The sequence below is a fragment of the Aegilops tauschii genome, chromosome 5, assembly GCF_002575655.3.
Source record: "Aegilops tauschii subsp. strangulata cultivar AL8/78 chromosome 5, Aet v6.0, whole genome shotgun sequence".
NCBI lineage: Eukaryota > Viridiplantae > Streptophyta > Magnoliopsida > Poales > Poaceae > Aegilops > Aegilops tauschii.
Window position 1 is genome coordinate 508672104 of NC_053039.3, and position 23637 is coordinate 508695740.

At 52.9% G+C, this 23637-nt stretch overlaps 2 protein-coding genes across 22 annotated transcripts in view; one reads left to right on the forward strand and one right to left on the reverse strand.

Annotated features, from left to right (window-relative positions):
- The first annotated feature begins 765 nt into the window (after window positions 1-765).
- The window catches only part of LOC109787329 (uncharacterized), a 28223-nt gene continuing 5351 nt past the window's right edge, over window positions 766-23637 (forward strand). For 2 of the 21 annotated variants that reach the window (XR_012183293.1, XR_002238528.4), the window contains exons 1-2: window positions 9351-10083; window positions 10227-10289. Coding sequence is in view for 1 of the 21 variants with exons in the window: in XM_020345892.4 (XP_020201481.2) it covers window positions 9044-9058; window positions 9268-9299; window positions 10034-10083; window positions 10227-10289 (160 nt within the window). In the remaining 20 variants the exon portion in view is untranslated. The other 19 variants (XR_012183287.1, XR_012183286.1, XR_012183289.1 and 16 more) reach the window with 19 other exon arrangements.
- Window positions 18344-20860, reverse strand: LOC141022167 (uncharacterized). The gene is made up of 4 exons (XM_073498305.1): window positions 20518-20860; window positions 20237-20321; window positions 19823-20089; window positions 18344-19722 (listed from the first exon to the last, which is right to left on the reverse strand). The coding sequence occupies exons 1-4, from the start codon at window positions 20782-20784 to the stop codon at window positions 19004-19006; spliced, it is 1338 nt and encodes a 445-aa protein (XP_073354406.1). The 5' UTR covers window positions 20785-20860; the 3' UTR covers window positions 18344-19003.

A 23637-nucleotide genomic window follows, 5' to 3' on the forward strand; every position in this document is an offset into this window, starting at 1 on the left:
TAATACAATTCTAGCATGAATAATAAACATTTATCATGATATAAGGAAATAAATAATAACTTTATTATTGCCTCTAGGGCATATTTCCTTCAGTATGTACCATTAGAAAAAATGCATGTGACATTTAGAAAATGTTCACGAATTTCATGAAATGTACGTACCTCTTTTTGAAAATGTAAAGCAATTTAACAAAAATGTTCGTGTAATTCCAAAAATATATTTCGTAGCATTCAAAGAAAATGTATGTTACCTTTACAACTATGTTCACGTGTTTCAAAAATATGTTTGTGACATTATAGAAAACTTACACAATGTAAAAAATGCTTGCGTAGCTAAAAATGTTTTGTAATCATTTCCAAAAATAATTTAATGTGTAGTCAAAAACTATTTAACACGTAGTCCAAATATATTCAAAAACATGTTAATCATGTAGGCAAATGTTAAATGTGTGTAAGAACTTGTTTTAGATGTATAGAAAAAATATACAAATGAGTATGAGAAAAACTAGAAAACAAAACGTATAATTTAAAGAAATCATGTATTTGAGAAATTTTAAACATGAAAACACTTATGTAGTGGATACGCCATTCTTTGCTATCTAACATCTAACATATAAAGCCTCAAGAAGTGCTAGGCACAACCAATGCCTCGAGCGCACGGTACCACGCGAGGAAAAAAAGACCACCGCACCGCGCCGCGCGTGGGGGTGCAGCGCACCACGCCAGCGAAAAACCACCGCACCGCGCTCGACGTGCAGGCCCCACACCCGTCTTTCTCCTCCAGCGAATCGAGCGGGCAGCGAGCGACAGTGAAAGAAACGCTCCCAACCCTAGCCCACCCCGTGACCCTCGTTCCTCATGCGCCGCCGCCGCCGCCCCCCGCCCGCGATGGAGAAAGTGAGAGGAAAGTGGAGAGGGAGGTGAGGCAGCAGGCAGGAGAGGGTCACCGGCTGCTGTCGGCCTGTGCCGGCGAGGTCGGGCGCGACCTGGCGGTTGGTGGCGGCTCGATCCGCTCCTGGATCGGGAGAGGAGGAAGGGAGGTGGGGGGCCGGCCGTCTCTGTGCCTCCTCGACACCGAGCTACGGCTGCCCCGTGTGCGCTCTCTCTCTCTCTCTCGATCTGAGAGGAAACGAGGCAGCCACAGCCTCCTGCACCCCCTTCTCTCTCGCCGCTGCTGCTCCCCAACCACCGTGCTGTGACGTTGCTTCCCCAATTGGTCGCTGTCTCGTCTCCCCCGACCTGAATACCGTCCTGGGCGGCGCGGCGCCGCCTCTGCCTCCACCCCCACCGGGCAAGGAGCTCGAGGTGTTTGGGGGATTCTTGTCCCTGATGTTAATTAGGGTGACTATTTCTGTTTGGGTAATCTGGGGGACGAATTTGATGCTTGTGTTAAATTCTTGTTGTATCATTTTTTGTGCCCATTAAATACATTTACCATTTTATGACTTGAATTTGCGGCCAGAGAGCGTTGATTTTACCGAATGCTGGTGAATTATTCTTCACTAATTCATTTCCTTGTAGTACAGTTGTGTTAGTTATTTGCTTGCAAGATAGCATCTTCCTGAATGATTTCTTTATATTTTTCAGATAAGGAGAACTTTAACCTTGCGCCCACCTATGGCAATATTGCCCTCTTCATATTCTCCCTCGCTCATCAGCAGCAGCGATGGTGGCGTCATTGTCGGCCTTGCAGCATGTGGCATAATCATGTCCATTGCCTACTCTGGGGCAGATCTGATGTAAGACTTCAAGTGCGGCTACCTCACCCTCTCTTCACCATGTGCAGTGTTCATCTCGCAGGTAAATAGGTCTGTTCCATATCCTATTAATATGAGTGCATTTTTTCAAATTGTTCCCATTCGTACAATGTCTATTTGATCTTTTTATTTATGTATTATGGGAAATTAAGTAATAAGTATTGCCATTGAGCAAGCTCTGTCTGTCTATGTGATTCAGTTAATGAATTCAGTTTTCTGTAGTCGATTAATACTATAGGAGCCTGGGATCTTTTAACCACGGAAATTGGAAAGTCAAAAGACATAGGCAGAATTAGTCATGCATTTGAAAGTAAGGGATTTCATGCTTACATGCAAAATATTTTCTATAATTTTGTGATGTGTAGCCTTTTACTGTTGGAAGGAGGATACTACATGTGGTTCTTTGCCCCCACCTGTGTTTTTTTATCTATATACATTGGGTAAAGGTTCTTTTTTTTTATTGATGGTTGATTGATACTTAGCTGTTTGTCAGTTTATAAATCATCATAAAAGGAGAAGAATCAACTTTGGCACAGTGGATATATGTTGCTTGCAGAAATTTAATGTCCTCTTCTTCTTTGTAGGTTCCAAGTTGGTTAATGTTGATTTTTTGCTGATGCACAACCCATCATAGGAATTAGTAGGATCATCTCGATGGATGTAAGGACTGCAACAGGTAAATGTCTTCTGTTTTCACATTTGAAATTTATAGCTTGAACCCTTCATTGAGAAAGCATGCCCTAGGTGTGGCCATGAGTAAGAATAAATGAGGGTCAACAATTTTTGAGCATGGATACATACATGACTAAGACTTACTGTTTGTTGTGATGCTCCTGCTTTGTCTCTTTGATTTATAGATTCCTAAAATCATCTTTGTTGGTTTGGATGATTTTGCAGGTTTCTTTCAGCAGCCTGGGGTTGTTAAGAAGAGGGTCGGGATTGCTCTGGGCAGATGCTTAAATTCCTGGATGTAAACGCACACTTGTCTTCTACACAGGCCAAAATACTATTGGAGGTGTGTGTGCAGTTCTAATTTACTAACATTCTTCTTTCTTTTACCACTGACTGTATGAACTGTGTGGTTGCTTTCAGATAAGGATACCCGCGCTGCTGCTGTTGCGTTTGGTTAGGGAGGGTGAGCTTCTTCTTTTATTCAGTTTAATCAATGTTCGATCCCCGCTGCTGCCGTTGTCCGCTGATTTGTTCTTGTTTGTTTCTTCTTCTTTGTTGTTGTTTGTAGGGCTTCTTCGTCTGCTTTGCCGTGCGGTGGCTGTGCGGCTACTTGTTCCTTCTTTGCTAGGTGAGGTTCTGCCTGCTCCCTTGCTTGCAATCTGCTCGATGAAATGCGTGACTAGGTTTCCAAAAGTCTGAGATCTTCCCTATGTTGCCCGAGGCATGGATGAGTATTGCTCATGTTAGATCTGATGTGATATGCTTCTAGGAGCTGAGTTAGTTCGATTTGGCTCTTCGTAAGGGCGTTTTTGCTTGCTTTCTTCTTATGTCTATGTATACTATGGTGTGTTCGTTACTTTGCTTTCTTGTGTTGTTGAATTCGGCTTTGTTGTATGAAAAGAGTTTCGAGATGTTTCTCTAGTTTGGTTGTTGTGGTTCCTATATGATGTATTGATTTAGGTCTGCTTTCGTTCTCTTGTTGGCTGGTTATGCATGGGCATGGGGTCTGCCCCACCTGAGATCTGTTTGGGTATGTTTCCAGGTTATCTGGCCTTTAATGCTCATATGCATTTGCTTTAATTTTGTTGTTTGTTTGACTGGTTCTTATTGCTGTCCATTAAATCTTTGACTGCTTTTTCTAGGCATGTGTGTATTGCGATATCGCGTGTTACTTCACAGAAATCCCTAAAGATCTTGATCAAAGGAGATGATGATGAAACTGCTTCTTAGACAAGGAACATTGTGTTCCCTGATATTTTCCTCTCCATTCACTAGGTGGTATTACCAATAACCTAAAAAAAGGGCAGCCCGGTGCATGTAGCTCCCACTTGCGCAGGCTCCGGGGAAGGGTCCGACCACTTTGGGTCTATTGTAGGCAGCCTTTCCCTACATTTCTGTAAGAGGATGTTTCCAGGACTTGAACCTGTGACCTCATGGTCACAAGGCAGCAGCTTTACCATTGTGCATATATTATAAGATTTTGCCTATCTATGTTTTGTTGGTACTATCGTCTGAAATTGAAATTTTTTTGTGTTCTGTTAGGCAGGGATCGGCTTTGGTGGTGGCAGACGCTGGCAAGTCATGGGGTCAGAGCATAGGAAGCTGACATGGCGTTTGAAACTTACGTGGTTATTGAAGGGCTTGACAACAGTGCTTACATAGTAAGAAATATGGTTGCAAGTGCCCCTTTCCCTATTCTTGCCGGCTCCACCATCTGTCATCAAGCATTCTTTTATTTCTCTAAGATTTCTCTAAATTTGATGTGTGCAGGTCTGGGAAAGAAAATATGGAGGAATAAGCTACGATAATTTTGGTGAAGAACTTTCTTTCCCTATGTTGTGAAGAGTTTGGTCCTCTGATAGATTTGTGGTTAGTATGTGCTTTTGGTAGTTTATCTCTTTATTAGTTGCTCATATTGTTGGAAATATGCCCTGGAGGCAATAATAAAATGGTTATTATTGTATTTCCTTGTTCATGATAGTTGTCTATTGTTCATGCTATAATTGTATTAACTGGAAACCATAATACATGTGTGAATACATAGACCACAACATGTCCCTGGTAAGCCTCTAGTTGACTAGCTCGTTGATCAATAGATGGTTATGATTTCCTGACCATGGACATTGGATGTCATTGATAACGGGATCACATCATTAGGAGAATGATGTGATGGACAAGACCCAATCCTAAGCATAGCACAAGATCGTGTAGTTCGTTTGCTAAGAGTTTTTCTAATGTCAAGTATCGTTTCCTTAGACCATGAGATTGTGCAGCTCCCGGATACCGTAAGAATGCTTTGGGTGTACCAAACGTCACAACGTAACTGGGTGGCTATAAAGGTGCACTACAGGTATCTCCGAAAGTGTCTGTTGGGTTGGCACGAATCAAGACTGGGATTTGTCACTCCGTATGACGGAGAGGTATCTCTGGGCCCACTCGGTAATGCATCATCATAATGAGCTCAATGTGACTAAGGAGTTAGCCACGGGATCATGCGTTACGGAACGAGTAAAGAGACTTGTCGGTAACAAGATTGAACGAGGTATTGGGATACCGACGATCGAATCTCGGGCAAGCAACATGCCGATAGACAAAGGGAATTGTATACGGGATTGATTGAATCCCCAACATCGTGGTTCATCCGATGAGATCATCGTGGAACATGTGGGAGCCAATATGGGTATCCAGATGCCGCTATTGGTTATTGGCCGGAGAGGTGTCTCGGTCATGTCTGCATGGTTCCCGAACCCGTAGGGTCTACACACTTAAGGTTCGGTGACGCTAGAGTTGTTATGGGAAATAGTATGTGGTTACCGAACGTTGTTCGGAGTCCCGGATGAGATCCCGGACATCACGAGGAGTTCCGGAATGGTCCGGCGGTGAAGATCGATATATTGGACGAAGGGTATTGGAGTCCGGAAGTGTTCCGGGGGTACCAGACTATGGCCAGCATGACCGAAAGGTGTTTCGGGAGCCCCGACAAGTGTTGGAGGGCCTCATGGGCCAAAGGGGAAGGGGCAAACCAGCCCACTAAGGGGTGGTGCGCCCCCCACACCCTTTCCCACGTTACTTGGGGAGGTGGGGTGCCTCCACCTGGCTTGGGAGGCAAGCCTCCACCTGCTTGGCTTGGGGGGCAAGTCTCCCTAGGATTTTCCCTAGGGAGATCCAATCTGCTTGGCCGCCGCCCCTAGGGGAAACCCTAGAGCGCCTCCCCCTCTCCCCTTGCCCCTATATATAGTGGAGGGGTGGGAGGGCAGCCGCACCTCTTCCCTGGCGCAGCCCTCCCTCCTCATACACCTCCTCATCCTCCTCCGTAGTGCTTAGCGAAGCTCTGCCGGAGAACCACGAGCTCCATTGCCACCACGTCGTCGTGCTGCTGGAGTTCTCCCTCAACTTCTCCTCTCCCCTTGCTGGATCAAGAAGGAGGAGACGTCCCCGGGCTGTACGTCTGTTGAACGCGGAGGCGCCGTCCGTTCGGCGCTAGATCGGATCTTCCGCGATTTGAATCACCGCGAGTACGACTCCATCAACCGCGTTCTTGTAACGCTTCCGCTTAGCGATCTTCAAGGGTATGAAGATGCACTCCCTCTCTCTCGTTGCTAGCATCTCCTAGATTGATCTTGGTGACATGTAGGAAAATTTTGAATTATTGCTACGTTCCCCAACACATATCTCACTTGATGTTGCACAGGGTACATGCAACATGCCATTCTGACTGACATATATAGTACATGCAACATTCGTAACAACATTCAGATATAAATTGCTATCATGCGAATATAAGCTGAATATATAGATAAATTAATCCATAACAGCATACGTAAGGAATCTGCCATTACATGACCCCTCCAAAACTTCATAAGAAATCTTGAGATGAAACCTATTTACTTAGCGAGGCCTTTCTTTGGTACCGACATTTCCCTTGATGAACTTGTGATGCTACAGATACATATTTATGTTGAGGCTCGAAAATAATTAGCTCCTGTCGAGGTGCACGTATAGGGTGCTGCCCAGCTACCGTCAGTGATATTGTTTTGTTTTTTAGCTCTTGCAAGCTCCTTTTGCTGTTATGTGTTGCTGGAGTTTGGACTTGCACAGCACTTCAAACAGAACAAATGAAAAATGAACCACTACAATTATAGTTACCGGTTATAATGGTAACTGTCGGATAAGCGTCCTAAGACATTGTATCAAACATGATTTGACTCCTTGGACGTGCCTATATATGCTCTCTATTTTAGAGTATGATGCTCTCTACAATTGGAAGAATCAACAAGTAAACCAGTTTAAGTATGAAACCTCATGAGCTGGATCTCCATTTTCAATTGGCGACTTTTTTTTAAACATTCATACTTTTAAAAGCTTTCAGAAGACTCTCCATGGACCTTGGGCAATGATATATTATCTTTCCCAAGAGTTATCTATTTCATTTTTCTGGCACAACTTTCTCAAAGTTTGTAGGATGTTTGTTTTTTCTTCTTAGAAAGGTACCCAGGGAACTCTGTAACTTAGATGAATGTGAATAGCTAAATTTTTAGATGAAACACAACATTTTGGAGCATATAGATGACAATTAGTAAGCGTTTGTTGGATTCAATTGGCCATCTATGACTCTGGATTAAATAGGGGAAACAGAGCAAGAGCTATTTTTTCTAGAACTATGATATAAGCATTGTACTATCTCTGTTTTGCAGCTTTTGTCGAGTGCTTTCTTGTTTTTTTTTTTACTTTTTCGAGTGCTTTCATGTTTTTTATCTCTGATCTTTTTTATCATATCTAAGATCCAACATTCTACCATTCTTGCAGTTTTGCCCACACACTTATTTTTACTTCTATTTATTTTTAATGTTGTTTAGAAACGTTGTATAGCTCCATTATGACTGATTGTATTTATTTCTGAACCTCAGTTCTTAGAAAATGCGAGGATGATGATAATTATTGTGCTACTGCTATCTTCTTCAGCTCCTCGTGCTTCCCAAGGTCGCAGGTGTTAGTGGAGATCGAAGTTCGAAGGAGGCTGCTCGCGAGACGGCTGGGCTTCCTTCAATAGTGGTGCTAACATTTTGAATAATAAACTGGGAGCTGACAAGCGGTCTGAATTTCTGCTAGGTATGATTCTCCATCCCCCTACCTTCTCAGTTCCCCCATTTCTGTTGGGTCTGAATTTCCGTTTGATTAGGAAATATGAACATCGTACCATCTGAATTTACCTATTTTATTACCATGTTCCTTATATATTCAGTTGTGTCATAGATAATTCACCCCCTCGACTTCTATACAATTTTTTGTCTATTCTACACCATACAACAACAGCCCAACAAGAAATACATGTACACGTATTTTGCTGACTCAGTTGCTGTGGTATGGTACTTATGTCGTGCAAACAAATAACCTGCTTAATTTACTTTAGTGATTTAAATTTACAAAATTAGGGTAATAGTGATCTGAATGTACAAAGGAGGATATCTGTGACCTATTTGATACACTCAAACAGTTTTCGAAAAGTGATAATGTTATTTACTTACATGTGAATGTTTACTCATAAATCTAGAAGTGGTTGGCAAGGTAAATGAGGGTAAAACTGAGAATATGTCAACAATGTCAACATGCACATGCTTCATGTTTGAATAAATGTTAAAAATATACTCCCTCTGTTCCTACATATAAGACCTTTTAGAGATGCAGAGGCCGGGGGTCCCCCTCCTTTTCTAAAAAAAAGACTACATACGGAGCAAAATGAGTGAATCTACACTCTAAAGTATGTCTATATACATCCGTATGTAGTCCATAGTGGAATATCTAAAAGATCGTATATTTAGGTATTCTGAAATAGAGTGACTGAAGGAGTGTCAAACTATATACATGAAGATGCATATCTTAAGAGTTTATTATGTTAATAAATACTAATTTACTTGCCAGTGGATTACTTTGGTTAGTTTTCACAAGTTTTCAAATTGTAGGATTTTTTTACCTTACCGCTTTGTAGCCCCTGTCGAGGAATGTATGTAGTGGATCATGCACTACTGGAAGTTGATCGTTGGGTGAAGGAAGATGGATGGTCTTACCGCTCTGTTCTTCTTGCTAAGTGGATTACGACTTCCTTGCTCCCCTTTATGGACAAGCATTCTCATCTGCTGGTCACTTGCCTAAGATACAATATGCTAATGCTATCTTGGTTCTGTTTCGTTTGCTCTTGCAGAAAATAAGTGAAATGTGCAGACCGACCACATGGGCGGCCGGTCTTGCAACTCCCAATGCTCTCAACCCCCCACTAAACCTCTCTCATTTTGATCTAGCCGACTAAGATTTATTAAGTACTGCAACCAAACCATAATTTGGACACCAAAACCTGAATGATAAGTAACATGTAGATATACCATGTGCTGCAGATGTCAATCGTGGATGCGGAAAATACCTCGGGAGTAGAGTCAATTAGAACTGTGGATTGATGTATTTATTCCTTTGTATTATTAAAAACAACCTTTATATATAAGCACAATGACTTCCACCATGGCTTTGACAGGGACAGTCAAGTGTTTTGATTTATTGCTGCTATATTCAAATTTATCAGATGCCCAGTAAAGCGTTGCATGTGCAAGCAATTCTTGCTGTTCCATGCAGAATAGCTTGGTTCGTAAATGCAAACTGATTAACCATATGATTGCATTGGCTGTGTATTAGGATTCGTTCTGCCTTCTTCTTTTTTATATTGTCCTCTATTTGTTGTGCCTAATCTTTATGTCCTCATTGTTTTTGTTACATTTTATAACTCTAGGATCTACTCGGCACGAACGAAATTACTAACATGCCTCTTCTTTTTACTAATGATTGAAACTCAGGACAAACGCTACTGGCAAGGGGGCTTGCTGATGTAAACACCCTTCTCCTTTACTGGTTTATCTTAGAAGGCAAGCATGATGTTTTCCCAGTTGATTCCCTACTCCAGTTAATCATTCAATGTTCTTTTTGCCCTTCGTTGAATATCAATAGGAACTCCTCAGGAATTCAAAGCTAAGAATTGCCAACTAACTTTTGTGTTCAGCGCAGAGAAGATCATCCTTCCTTTATTTTTCTTCTAACTTTTGTCGTCTGCACACTACAAAACACATCCATAAATTTCACAGAATGCCCCTTTCGGTTTCTATATCGTTCATCTTTTTTATTTCAATCTTCATGCATCCAGATGCTATCTTGCCCAGGGTTTCAACAAAATTACTTTCTGCTCTAGATTTGTCTAGGGTCAGAACAAAAATATTACTCTATAAAATGAGCATGGAATGACAAAACTCATGTTCACTCTTGAAAACTATTTCACAGTGCTTTATATAAACATTTTGGTTTTTTTTTATTCCCTACTTTTAAAAGTGTTTTTTGTTCAAATCAATTATTACCTTTTTTGTGAGGGGTTCAAAGAAAAAAATTGACAAACCAATTATTATTACTTAAAAGGATAAGAGCAGCCGTTTGTCTTTTGGGCCAACGGCCCTCTCTTCTGGCCTGCCGCATCCACTGCGTCCACCGAATCTTATCATGTCTGCTTCCTTGAGCTCATCTTCTTCTCCTCTCTCTGCCTCCAAGTCCTCTCTGACTGCGCTGTTTCGCTAGATCCCCGGAGAGCATGAAGAGCACCGCCATCTGCTCCAACCCGCCGACTGGTAGGTGCGCCTGCTCATCCGACCCTCTCGCACACCCTCTTTGTCAAGCCCCCGTGATGGTGGTGGACAGAGACTTTTTTCTCTCTGTCTCTCTTATTCTGCTTCTATTTTCACTAACCGTGATTTGCTTTGTTACAACTTAGATCCGTTTTGGTTCTTAACAGAATCAACGAGAGACCCCTCCGAGCACAAGGCTAATTACCAAGGTATATTCTCCTATTACAGATCCAGTTCTAATACTACTTTACAATGCGCTTCGCGCTCTGAGGCGTGCCTATGATTTTTTTATCTGCATAGGACCAGTAGGATGGATAATTCAATAGCTTGGATTTTGTCTCCTGCTGCATGCTTGTTAATGTTACATCTTCATAAGGCCAATAGGATGGATACTTTTATTAGCTTATATTTATTCTGAGATATTTAGTCCAGTCTTTGTACAGTCGTTCCATTCTATTCTACCAGTTTCAGCAATTGATGCATGTGATTTACATAGGCTACCAAGAAACGGTTGATTTCTATATCCATGAATGACATTTCCTTCTTAAATACTTAAACTAATTCAATTACTGTCGGAGTAAATGGCCACGGGTAGCCTAACCGACTGCCCTTGGTTCTTCTGAAAAAATTATCAGGCCTTCGGGCCCCCAATCACTCTAAGCATTGGGCCGCCTTCCCTGGCAGGCTACCTCTGAAGCCGACTCCCGGAAGGCGACCCAGCCTCAGCAACCTCTCCCCGGGACGACTACGGGGTGGCCGACTCCAAGAAGCCGGCCAAGAAGGACGCCGACTCCAAGAAGCCGGCCGAGACCACAACCACTAAAGCTACTCCCGCATAACGGCGACAAGACGGGGTGTGGTCACAGTGCGGCCCACTACCCCCGAAGCCCGAGGCGGGCATGGCTACAGGAGGCCGTACGGGACGTCCGTCTCCCGTGCGGCTCGGCACTGTAGCCATGCTAGCCTCAACGTCATCCACGACAGACTCCCGTACGGCCCACGGGCGGCGGGCCCCTCCAGCCAGAGAGAGGCGTGAAGGCGGCCCGGCCTTTCCCAGTCGGCCAAGGGCGTAGCCGGCCCCCAGAAGCCGGCTACTCCCTTCCTCGAAGCAGGAGCCCCATTAAGGAGACAAGACGAGGTAAGACTACAGTGAGAGCCCCCGAGGTGGCCCACTGTAGCCACGCTTACCTCGACAAAGCCCTCGTCATCAGAGGCGAGGCTACAGTAAGCAGCCGCCGACAAGACCCTAGGTGGTGGGGCCGGCCTGTCGACCAAGAAGCCGGCAGCCGGCGGGACCCACCAGCCGGCGGGACCCAATTGCCGGCGGAGAAGCCGGCAAGCGTAGACACTGACGGCTGGGACCAGCTCCCAGTCGGATTACCATTGTACCCCGGGGGGTAGGCCTATATAAACCCCCCGGAGCACCCATGCAAAGGGTTGCTTCTAAGCATAGCACACACACCATAGATAGAGAGAAGAGAGAGCTAGCCTTGTTCTTCTTCTCCCTTGAACCAAACAGCTCTAGGAGCGATTGTAGCTACTTTCACTGATCTAGTGATCATGCGGAGACCCCGCAGAGCAGGACTAGGGGTGTTATCTCCTCGGAGAGCCCCGAACCTAGGTAAGATCCGCCGGCGTGCATGTCTTCGCCTCATCCCGTTTCCAGGCACCGGCGACGTCTTATTGGCACCCACACAGATAAGCCATCCGTTGGCATATGTCGCACCAACCACCCGACATTTGGCGCCCACCGTGGGGCCAGGTGCACCGTCGTCCGGAGACCTGTTCTGGACGGGAACCCTCTTCCTCCCCCGCGAGCGCAGCCAGCCTGCTGCGCCCGATGGCGTTTGCCTCGACGCGCTGCAAGGCGTCGACGACGCCTGCGCGGCGAGCCGCCTCGCCGATCTGCTCAGCGAGACTCGCATCTCCGACGAGCCTGCGTCCTACGCAGGCACTGACTACCCCGAGAGCCGCCTCGTCAGCCTCCTCGACCAGCTTCACGTCTCCAGCGAGCCTGCTGCGGACATGGAGTCGGTCGGCTCCACCGACCCGATGCTCATCGACTCCGACACAGCATCGCTTGACGCCTACCCCTCCGATGTGGTGGTCTTCGACGACCCCCTCCCTCGAGCTGACAGCGGCAGCAGTGCTGTCACCGAAGTGCTGGTCATCAGCCACGTCGCCAACTCGGGCGAGAACGCCCACGACGCCCTACAAGCGGCGATGCACGACCTCTCCGTCCCCATCCCGGCCGACGCCGACGCCGAGACCCTGGAGGCACGCCGCCTTGCCCTCATCGCGGAGGGCCAGAAGATAGCCTCCATGAGACGCCTCACCGAGGCCCACCAGCGCGAAGTCGACCGCGCCGCCTTCGGCACGCCGCCGCCTAGCGGCCCGAGCCGAGCCGGCTTCGTCCAGAAGCGCGGCGCGGTCGTCGCCAGCATGCTGGGCGCAGATCGCCCCGTCTACGCCACCCCGCTCGAAAATCTGCGAGCCGCTCAGGCGGCCGCAGAAGAGCTCAATGGGCTGGGAGCCGACGAGCTCCCCTACATGACAAGACGGATCCAGCAGCTGATCGACGCGGCTGCAGAACGGCACGAAGCCGGCGCCCGTGCTGATAGTCATCCCCCGCGCCGGGAGCACGCCGCGGCGTCCCGCTCGCCGACTGCGAGCGGCGCGCGCCAGAAGAAAGACAAGGAGCCGGCTGCCAGCCGCAGCCGGACTCGCATTACCATCGAGCGCGACGCGGAAGGCCGCCCTCGAGCGGTTGAACACCAAGGAAATCTGCCTCCTCCCCCGCCTCGAAGAGAAAGACGCCTCACTCCGCCGCCTATCACACACCCGACTCTTGGCGACCGACTCGGCCGCCGAGAAGGAGTCGGCGAGAACGACGCCCGCCACAGGATCGACCGCCTTGCTCGATCCTTGGCGTTAGAAGAAGAAGACGATGTCGGCCCGCCATGCTTTGGCCCCCGCATCCGCGACGAGCCCTTCCCCAAAGGGTTCTCGCTCCCCAGAGACACGCCCAAGTACAACGGCTCGGTGAAGCCGGAAGATTGGCTCATCGACTACTCCACGGCCGTCAGCATAGCCAACGGCAATCGGCGCGTCGCCGTGAAGTATGTCCCCCTCATGCTGCAAGGCACGACACGCACATGGCTCAACAGCCTTAAGCCCTACAGCATCAACAGTTGGCTGGACTTCACCGAAGTCTTCGTCCGCAACTTCACCAGCACCTACAAGCGGCCTCCCAAGCCTCGCCAGCTCTCCCTCTACGTCCAAGGGCCCAACGAGTCGACCCGCGACTACCTCACGCGATGGGCCGAGCTCCGCAACTCCTGCGAGGGAGTGCACGAGGTCCAGGCCATCGAGTACTTCACCGCCGGGTGCCGAGAGGGCACCCTCCTCAAGCACCGACTCCTCTGCGACGAGCCGGCTACCCTCAACGAGTTACTAGTCATCGCCGACAAGTACGCCACTGCCGACTCCTCGATGAGGACCGAGCTCCGAGTAGACGCCTCGGGGAAGGTGATTGCTCCGGCTCCCAAGACGCCGGCTGGCGACCCTAATCGGCGCCCCTACCAGAATGACCACAAGCGCAAGGGCCCCATGCCGACTTCCTCCAGTCGGCAGGTGGCCACAGTTGAAGACGAGCAGCCCGAAGAACGGCCCGCTCCCAAGAAGAAGGGTGGCCGCCCGCCCTGGCAGCCGTCTTTCTCCTACGAACAAGCTCTTGACGCCCCCTGCAAGTTCCACAGCGGCGCGAAGCCGTCCAACCACACAACCCGGAAATGCCACTGGCTCACCCGCATCACCAAGGGCGAGGGGATGCTGCCGCCTCCGCCTCCCAGCCCGCCGCCTCCAGCCCCCCAGCAGCCGGCGGCTCGGCCGGCAGTCGGCGCCATCCAAGACGAATTCCCCGAAGAGCACGCCGCCTACGTCGTCTTCACCAGTCAAGCCGACGACAAGCGCAGCCGACGCCGACAGCATCAAGAAGTGAATGCAGACGCCACTAGCGCCCCCGAGTTCATGCACTGGTCAGAAAAGCCAATCAGCTGGAGCCAGGCCGACCACCCAGAGGTGATGCCTTCGCCTGGCTCCTATGCAATGGTCTTGGACGTCACCCTCGCGACGGAGAGGCGAGCTGCCAGATTTTCCCGCGTCCTGATAGACGGCGGAAGCAGTATCAACATACTGTACCGCGATACCATGGAGAAGCTGAACATCAAAGCGAAGCAGCTCATGCCGAGCCGCACCGTCTTCCATGGTATCGTCCCCGGCCTGTCTTGCTCTCCAATCGGCAAGATCAAAATGGATGTTCTCTTCGGAGACAAAGATCATTTTCGCCGGGAAGCAATATGGTTCGAGGTAGTGGATTTGGAGAGCCCCTATCATGCACTGCTTGGCCGACCTGCTTTGGCCAAGTTCATGGCTGTGCCCCACTACGCCTACCTGAAGATGAAGATGCCGAGCTCGAAGGGGATCATCACGGTAGCCGGCGATTACAAGAAGTCCATCGAGTGCGCCATGGCCAGCAGCCGGCTGGCCGAGTCCCTCGTGGTGGCAGAAGAGAAGAAGATGTTGGAACGGGTTGTGGCCATGGCCGGCAAGCAGCCGACCTTGTCCCCCAACCCCAAGGATTGTGATGCGCAGGGCTCCTTCCAGCCTGCCAAAGAGACAAAGAAGATACCTCTGGACCCGGAGAACCCGGAGAGGTTCGATGTCATCGGGGCGAACTTGGACAGTAAATAGGAAGGCGAGCTCGTCGACTTCCTCCGTGAGAATCGAGACATCTTTGCATGGTCCCCAAAGGACATGCCGGGTGTCCCGAAGGATTTCGCCGAGCACAAATTACATGTTCGAGCTGATGCGAAGCCGGTCAAGCAACCCCTCCGCCGACTGTCAGAAGAGAAGCAAAGAATCGTGGGAGAAGAGATAGCCCGGCTCCTTGCCGCTGTCTTTATCATGGAAGTGTTCTTTCCAGAGTGGCTTGCCAACCCAGTTCTTGTTCTGAAGAAGAATAACAAGTGGCGTATGTGCATAGACTACACCAGTCTGAACAAGGCCTGCCCAAAGGATCCGTTTGCTCTGCCACGGATTGACCAAGTGATAGACTCCACAGCCGGATGCGAGCTGTTAAGTTTTTTGAATGCATACTCAGGGTATCATCAGATCAAGTTGGACCCGGCTGACCGCCTCAAGACTGCCTTCATCACACCCTTTGGAGCTTTCTGCTACTTGACAATGACATTCGGCTTGAGAAATGCCGGTGCCACTTTTCAGCGTTGCATGCAGAAATGTCTCTTGAAACAACTCGGCAGAAATGCCCACGTCTATGTAGACGACATTGTGGTGAAGACAGAAAAGCGCGGTACCTTGCTGGAAGACCTGAAAGAAACATTCGCCAACTTGCGCCGATTCCAGATCAAGCTCAACCCCGAGAAGTGCGTGTTCGGAGTGCCAGCCGGCCAGCTGCTAGGCTTCCTGGTCTCCGAACGCGGCATTGAGTGCAACCCCGTCAAGATCAAGGCCATCGAGAGGATGGAGATTCCCACCAAGTTGCGAGATGTGCAGAAGTTCACTGGCTGCTTAGCCTCCCTGAATCGTTTTATCAGCCGACTAGGAGAAAAGGCTCTCCCCTTGTACCGACTCATGAAGAAGTCCACTCACTTCGAGTGGAATGATCAAGCCAACCAAGCCTTCCATGAGTTGAAGAAAATGCTGACCACTCCGCCTGTCCTGGCTGCGCCGACTGAGAAGGAGCCCATGCTCCTCTACATCGCCGCGACTAGCCGAGTCGTCAGCACTGTTGTTGTGGTCCAGCGCCCGGAGGAAGGCCGAGCCCAGCTAGTCCAGAGGCCGGTCTACTATCTCAGCGAAGTACTATCCAGCTCAAAGCAAAACTACCCGCACTATCAGAAGATGTGCTATGGGGTGTACTTCGCTGCCAAGAAACTGAAGCCCTACTTCCAAGAGCACCCCATCATGGTCGTGTGCACTGCCCCGCTCGCCAAGATCATAGGCAGCCGGGATGCATCCGGCCGGGTGGCCAAATGGGCCATTGCATCTATCAACCCCGCACCGCCATCAAGTCGCAAGCATTGGCCGACTTCCTCGTCGACTAGGCCGAGACCCAGTACTTACCGCCGGCTCCCGACTCTACCCATTGGCGGATGCACTCTGACGGGTCCAAGATGCGCACCGGCTTGGGAGCCGGCATCGTCCTCACCTCTCCCAAAGGCGACAAGCTCAAGTACACGCTACAGATCCACTTCGCCGCCTCCAACAACGTGGCCGAGTACGAGGCGCTCGTACATGGGCTCTGGCTAGCCAAAGAACTCGGCATACGCCGGATCCTGTGCTACGGCGACTCAGACTTGGTGGTCCAGCAATCGTCTGGCGACTGGGACGCCAAGGACGCGAACATGGCGAGCTATCGATTCCTCGTCCAGCAGATCAGCGGATACTTCGAGGGGTGCGAGTTCCTCCACGTGCCAAGGGCCGACAACGACCAAGCAGATGCCCTAGCACGGATCGGCTCCACCCGACAAGCCATACCGACTGGCGTCTCCCTCCAGCGCCTCCTCAAGCCGTCCATCAAGCCGTCTCCAGCGTCGGACTCCATCTTCGTACCGCCTGCGCCAGATACAGCCGGATCCGACTGGAGAAATCCCGCAGGCGGCACGGGAACTTCGACAACTGGCCCGGGGACTGCCGTAGTTGCACCCGGCCCGGGGACTTCAGAACCCGGCCCGGGGACTGCAGCAGTCGGCCCGGGGACTGCAACGACACAAGAAGCGGTGGCCGACTCCAATTCAATGCCACCCAACCCACCCACCCGAGTCATGGTGGCTACCTTAACAGAAGAAGAAGTCACAGCTCCCTCATGGGCCCAGCCCATCCTCAAGTTCCTAGTCAGCAGAGAGCTGCCGGCTGATGAGATCTCAGCAAGACTAGTGCAACGACGAGCCGCAACATACACAATAATCAACAGAGAGCTTGTGAAGCGCAGCGTCACTGGAGTCTTCGAGCGTTGCGTCGAGCCAGAAAAAGGAGTGGCAATCCTCAAAGACATCCACCAAGGCGAATGCAGCCACCACGCAGCCTCAAGATCCCTTGTGGCCAAGGCTTTCCGCCATGGTTTCTTCTGGCCGACTGCCTTGGAGGATGCTAAAGAAATAGTCAAGAGCTGCAGAGGATGCCAAGTTTTTAGTTCCAAACAACACCTGCCGGCTTCTGCACTCAAGACCATTCCCCTCACCTGGCCTTTTGCCGTCTGGGGACTGGACATGGTGGGCCCTTTCAAGACAGCCCGCGGCGGCTTGACACATCTACTGGTCGATGTCGACAAGTTCACAAAGTGGATCGAAGCAAAGCCGATCAAGAAGCTCAATGGGCCGACTGCCGTAACATTCATCACCGACATCACTACTCGGTACGGCGTGCCGCACAGCATCATCACCGACAAGGGCACGAACTTCGCCAAAGGAGCACTGGCACGTTTCTGTGCGACGCAGGGCATCCGACTGGACTTAGCGTCCGTTGCCCACCCGCAGTCAAACGGCCAGGTCGAGCGAGCAAATGGACTCATCCTCTCCGGCATCAAACTCCGACTGGTTGTACCACTGGAGCGATCGGCCGGCTGCTGGCTCGAAGAGCTGCCGGCTGTCCTCTGGAGTCTGCGCACTACACCCAATAAGTCAACCGGCTTCACTCCGTTTTTCCTCGTGTACGGTGCTGAGGCTGTCATCCCAACAGACATCGAGTTCGACTCGCCTCGGATCACCATGTACACGGAGGCAGAGGCCAAGGAAGCACGAGAAGACGGCGTCGACCTACTGGAAGAAGGCCGGCTGTTGGCACTCAGCCGGTCCGCCATCTACCAGCAAGGGCTACGTCGCTACTACAACCGCAAGGTCAAGCCAAGATCCTTCCAAGAGGGCGACCTTGTGCTCCGGCTGATCCAGCGAACAGCCGGCCAGCACAAGCTCTCGGCCCCTTGGGAAGGCCCCTTCGTCGTCAGCAAGGCACTCGGCAACGACTCCTACTACTTGATCGACGCGCAAAAACCAGGAGCACGCAAGAGAGACGACTCCGGCAAGGAGTTGGAGCGACCATGGAACCAACAGGCCCCCTTTTGTATTACGCTACCCTTTTGTATTAAGTACAAACCAACAGGCCCCCCGAACAGTACTCGGGGACTGCCTTTTATTTATCTATGAATGACGAGTGTCATGTCCATGAATGTGTTATTACATTTTGAATTCTTGTCCGGCACCGGGTTCGACTAGTCGGCCCGGGGACTGGCCGCCTTGAGCTATATCGAAAGTTTTTCCTAAAGTCAGAAAAGTAGTGCGCCGGCTCCCGAGTCCTCTCTTGTTGAAAGTCGCAGCTCAAAGAACTGACTGTCCGACTAGCAAGAGGCAAGACAGAAAGGACGCCCACACGAAAAATGGCTAAGGAACAACGAACCTATATAGCAAAGAGACGGCCTCCAAACATGCCTGCCGGCTGCCAGAACAGCCGGCTGGCCGGCTTCCTAAAACACTTAGCTTTAGTCCAACAAAGCTAGAGTACTTCCCCCCCCAATTGGCCAGGCACTCCTCCGGCTACAGATTGCAGAGCAACTGTTTGACTGGGGAGGCGGCAACCAAGGGAGGGCGGCAAAGGAAAAAGCAGAAGGATAAAAAGCAAAGTACAAGGAAAGGCCAAATGCATGCATAAGTTATATATACATATAAAGCCCCAACAGGCTGGCAACAGACATAAGTTCGAATACACCCAGTGGGTGGAATTGTGCAGACTTAACCAAACATTGTTCCAAAAGTAACAAGACAGGAAAACAAAAGACGGCAGACTAAGGCACGGTGCGGAGGCCGAGCTGGTCGGTGAAGGCGGCCCCGCCGGCCGAAGGAGTGGCCGCCTAGCGGGTCTCGGCTTGATCACCACCTACGGCAGGCGACGCACTCGCGCGCGACGTGGTGCTGGAGGTGCGGTCAGGCTGAGGCTGGCCGGCTGCTCCACCAGCCGGCTCGGCGTCTTCACCCTCCTCCTCCTCTTCTTCACCCTCGTCGCTGGAGTCGATCTCCTCCGCCGAGTCTTCACCGTCCGCCGGGTTCAGACCGAACCACTCCTCCGGCTGGGCGACACCGTTGTCGTCCACCTCGGGGGCGAAGTCGCTGGTGTCGGTGTAGTCGGCGATTGCCGAAGCCCGCCGGATGATGGCCGGCCGCGCCGGCTCCAGCTCCATGTCGGCTTGCTGCCGCCAGGTAGCCAGCTGGTCTAGGCTCAGGCCGGGATACCAGGCCTTGACGAACTCCAGCGCCCGCCTGGCACCGGAGCGAGCCGCCGAGGCCTTCCAAGCTTCAAAGCTGCCGACTGCCACCTCCAGCCAGTCGGCAGTCCGACTGGGGGTGCGAGGAACCACTTGGCCGGGCCAGAGGGCGGCCAAGACTTGCGCCCCGGCACGCTGAAGCCGGCGGAGCAGTCGGTGAGCCGGCTGGATGCAGGCCTGGATCGCCAGGAGCTGTTCCTCCAGCGAGCGGCCGGCGGTTGGCGAGATCTCAAAGCCGGCCTGCCTTCGCGCTTGGCGACGGGCCTCGATGGCCTGGTTGGCGGCAGTAGAATAACCAGGGAAATATTCTGCGCAAGCAAGAAGAAGAAAGGAAGAAAACAACACCAAAATCAGAAAACAAGCCAAAGTGGCAGATGTCAAGAAAGGACGAAGAGGTAGGCGGCTTACCGTCAACCAGATCTTCGATCTGGCCATAGCCAGAGACCAGAGTCTGCCTGGCCTCAGCCCAGCCAGCCGCCTCCGTCTCGAACTCGGCCTGGAGAGTGGCTTCGCGGTCCTGCGCCGCCTTCAGTGCCGCCTTGTGGCTTTCCTCCTGGTCGGCCAACTTCTTGGCCAGGCGGTCGCGTTCCTGCACCAAGGCGGCGAGCTCGGCATCCTTGGCGCGAAGGGCAGTCTGAGACTCTCCCAGTTGTGCCCTCAGACTGGCGTTGGCCGCTGCAGAGACGGCAGGAAAAGAAGAACAGTAAGAAGTCGTCAAGGAAGATCCGACCCGACTGCTCTGCAGTCGGCCCGAATCTCGGGGACTACACCCAGTGGGTGCGCTGACGCGCCCCCACATGAGATAAAGAACAAAGCACGTACCTCGGCTCTCAGTAAGGTCGGCGGTCTTCTGAGTCAGCTCCCGAGCCTGGGAGTTGAAGGCGGCCGCTCGAAGGTTGTGGTAGTCCTGCAAGATGGACAGAAGACCGAAGTAAGAACAAAAACAGCCAAGGCTAATCCTCCAAGAAGTTCCAAGCCGCCTGCTCAGCAGCCGACTCGGAACTCGGGGACTACACCCAGTGGGTGCGCTGACGCGCCCCCACGGAAGAAATCAGGATCAAGAAGAAATCGAGGTCAAGAAGAAGCAAAATAGGAATACTAACCCGGATGGCCGCCCGCGTCGCGAGGAACTCGTTGGTGAACTGCCTCAGCGCCGCAGCTTGGCCCTGGAGCCGGGTCCGGACGTCCTGTGCAGCCACGTTCACCACGGCCGTCCCTCCGCCTGGCGTCCACCCCGAGGTAGCGCTGGCCGCCTCCGCATCCCGGGCCGACGAACTGGAGCCCGCGGCCGGCTGCGGCTCCGACGCGGCCTTCTGTGGCTCCGATGCGGCCTTCCCCGCGCGCTGGCTCGACGGAATCCGGACCGCCATCTCAGCCCTCGCGGCCGGCTCGCCCCCCGCCGACTGTGCAGGCGGCGGATCAGGCCGGCCGCCTTGAGCAGCCCCAGTTGGCGGGGTCGGCACTGGCGCCCTCTCCAGGATGATGACGTCGTCGCTTCCCCCAGCGCTGGCTGGTCGCCACTGGCTCCCCCTGGCGAGGGCTCCATGTCCCCAGGCGCCATGACGCGCAGCGGGGTGACCATCAAAACCTCCCCTGCCGCCGCCGCGGCCTCAGCCTCTGCTTGGGCCCTGGCTGCGACATCGGCGAGTGCCTTCGCCGCCGCCTCCTCCCGTGCCGCTTGGGCGGCGGCCGCCCTCCGTGCCTCCGCCTCCCGCGCCTCTCGCTCCGCCCGCGCCTCCCGCGCGTTCCTTTCTGTCGCCTCCTGGAGGTCGGCGCGGGGGTCTACGCGGCGGGTGGTGCTCCCATAGCCCCTTGGCGACTCGACGACGGAGCCGGCAGCCGCCCGCTCAAGTGACGACGGAGCTCTGATCGTTGAAGAAAAAGACAAAGGTTTCAGGAACCACCAAAGAAAAGAAAGAAAGAGAGTACACAAAGAAAATTTCGGACTTACGCCGACACGGTCTGCGGTTGCTTCACCGTCTTGCGGAAGCGAGCCGCCTTCGCGGCCGCCTCCTCCCGCCTGGTGGCTGCCGCCCCGCCCCTGGTTTTCTTCGTCCGGCTACCGAACAAACCCTGGGCGGCGCGACGCTTTTGACTTCCGCCCCGAGCAGGCGGTGCCGCAGAGGAACCCGCGCCGCGTCCAGACGCCGGCTAGCGGCGCGGGGCGACTTCGGCCTCATCGTTGTCCGGCCAGTCGTCGAAGGTGACTCCGAGCCCGGAGCCGCCTGCTTCGCCGCCGGCTTGGCCGCCGCCCGGCTCGACGTTGTCGTCCATGCCGGCCGCCCCCAGGTCGGGGTCCTCCAGATCATGTTCCGTCCGGTCGGGGACGAATCGACACTCCGTGTCTGACCCGCCGGCCGGCCGAAGAAGAGGACTCTGTCAAAGAGCAAGCCGACTAAGTTAAAGTCGGCCAAGAGGAACTCGGCAACAAAGTTGAGAGAAAAAGAAGAGACAAGGAGAACATACCGTAGGCGGCGGATTGGCTCGGCTATACGGTTCCTTGGCGAACTGCCACTCTTCGGTGAGGTTGCAGTTCGCAAGGTAGTTCACCATATAGGCGACCTCCTCGCGCGGCATCTCCTTGGTACACATCCGGCTCGGATCAAGCTGGCCGCTCATCTGACAGATCAGATGAGGCCGGCTCTGGAGCGGAAGAACCCGGCGCGTGACGAACGCGGCCAGAAGGTCAGGCCCCGTCAAGCCCTCTGCCTGCGTCAGCTCCCGCACTCGGGCGATGGCGGCGGACCCGGCCTGCGTCAGAGTCACGGCCCGGAAGGACCACTGGGGCAGCCTGCCCGCTGGTGGGCCGGCTACGTAAGCCGGCAGGTTGATGTAGTCGCCCCGTGGGGCGATGTTCCGCACGTAGAAGTACGACTTCTGCCACTTCTTCACCGATTGGATCAGCGTGATGACGGGGAAGGGGCTGTCGGCAACCGATCTCCGCGACGCGATGAAGGCACCAGTCTGAGCCGGCACGCCCCGCATGCGCGTGCCCAGCTTCGACTGGAAGAACTCCCCCCAGAGCTCAAGGCTGGGGAGGACGCCGAGGTAGCCCTCGCACAGGGTGACGAAGGCGGACAGCAGCACCACCGCGTTTGGGTGAGATGGTGCGGCTGGAGCTGATAGAAGTCGAGCCAGGAGCGGAAGAAGGCGCTCACTGGGAGGCCGATGCCGCGCAAGAAGTGCGAGCGGAAGACCACCCGCTCGCCCTCCTGCGGCTCCGGCGTGATTTCCTTCGCCGGCGCGAGGCGGACCTCCACCTTGTCCGCGGCCGGCAGCCGTCGAGTCTTGCGGAGGAACTCGACGTGGTCTTCGTGCATGTTGGAGCCGTCCCAATCCCCGCTGTACTGCTCCGTGGCGGGAGGCATGGCGAAAACTAGCGCGGCGGTGGAGGAATGTGCGGTGGAAGAGCGCGGCGGCGAGGCGCTGTCGCAAGAACGGCGAGGGAGGAAGATGGTGGAAGTAGGAGGAGCGTGCGAGGGCCTGCCGCCCTCCACCTCCCCCCTACTTATAGCTTCGCGAGGCGAGGCCGAAGAGGCCGGACGTGGGGGGAGACGTGGGATTAATTGCGCATAAATGCGAGCCGAAACTGCCGCACGGGACGTGCGGGCGGTTTCGGGATGTAGACAATCCGCGCCTGGGCCGGGGCGCGGACATGGCGGGCCCCCTCCCTGCGGCGACGTCCCGTCACGCGCGTGGGCTGGCAGGCTTTCCGGCCAAGGGGGGCCACATGGTTCGCAGACGGCCAGTGGCCGGCCCGCGGCCCGGTGCGCGCGCTAGTGGGCTCCCGCCCTCCGACTCCAGAAGATTTCGACTCAGGCGGCGCGCCTGACCAAGGCCGGCTCCCAGCTGCCGGCTTGCTAAGAAGGGAAGCTGATCGAGCTTCTCAACTCCTACTCCACCTCGAAGCCCAATCAGCTTCGGGGACTACTGTTGGAGTAAATGGCCACGGGTAGCCTAACCGACTGCCCCTGGTTCTTCTGAAAAAATTATCAGGCCTTCGGGCCCCCAAGCACTCCAAGCATTGGGCCGCCTTCCCTGGCCGGCTACCTCTGAAGCCAACTCCCGGAAGGCGACCCAGCCTCAGCAACCTCTCCCCGGGACGACTACGGGGTGGCCGACTCCAAGAAGCTGGCCAAGAAGGACGCCGACTCCAAGAAGCCGGCCGAGACCACAACCACTAAAGCTACTCCCGCATAACGGCGACAAGACGGGGTGTGGCC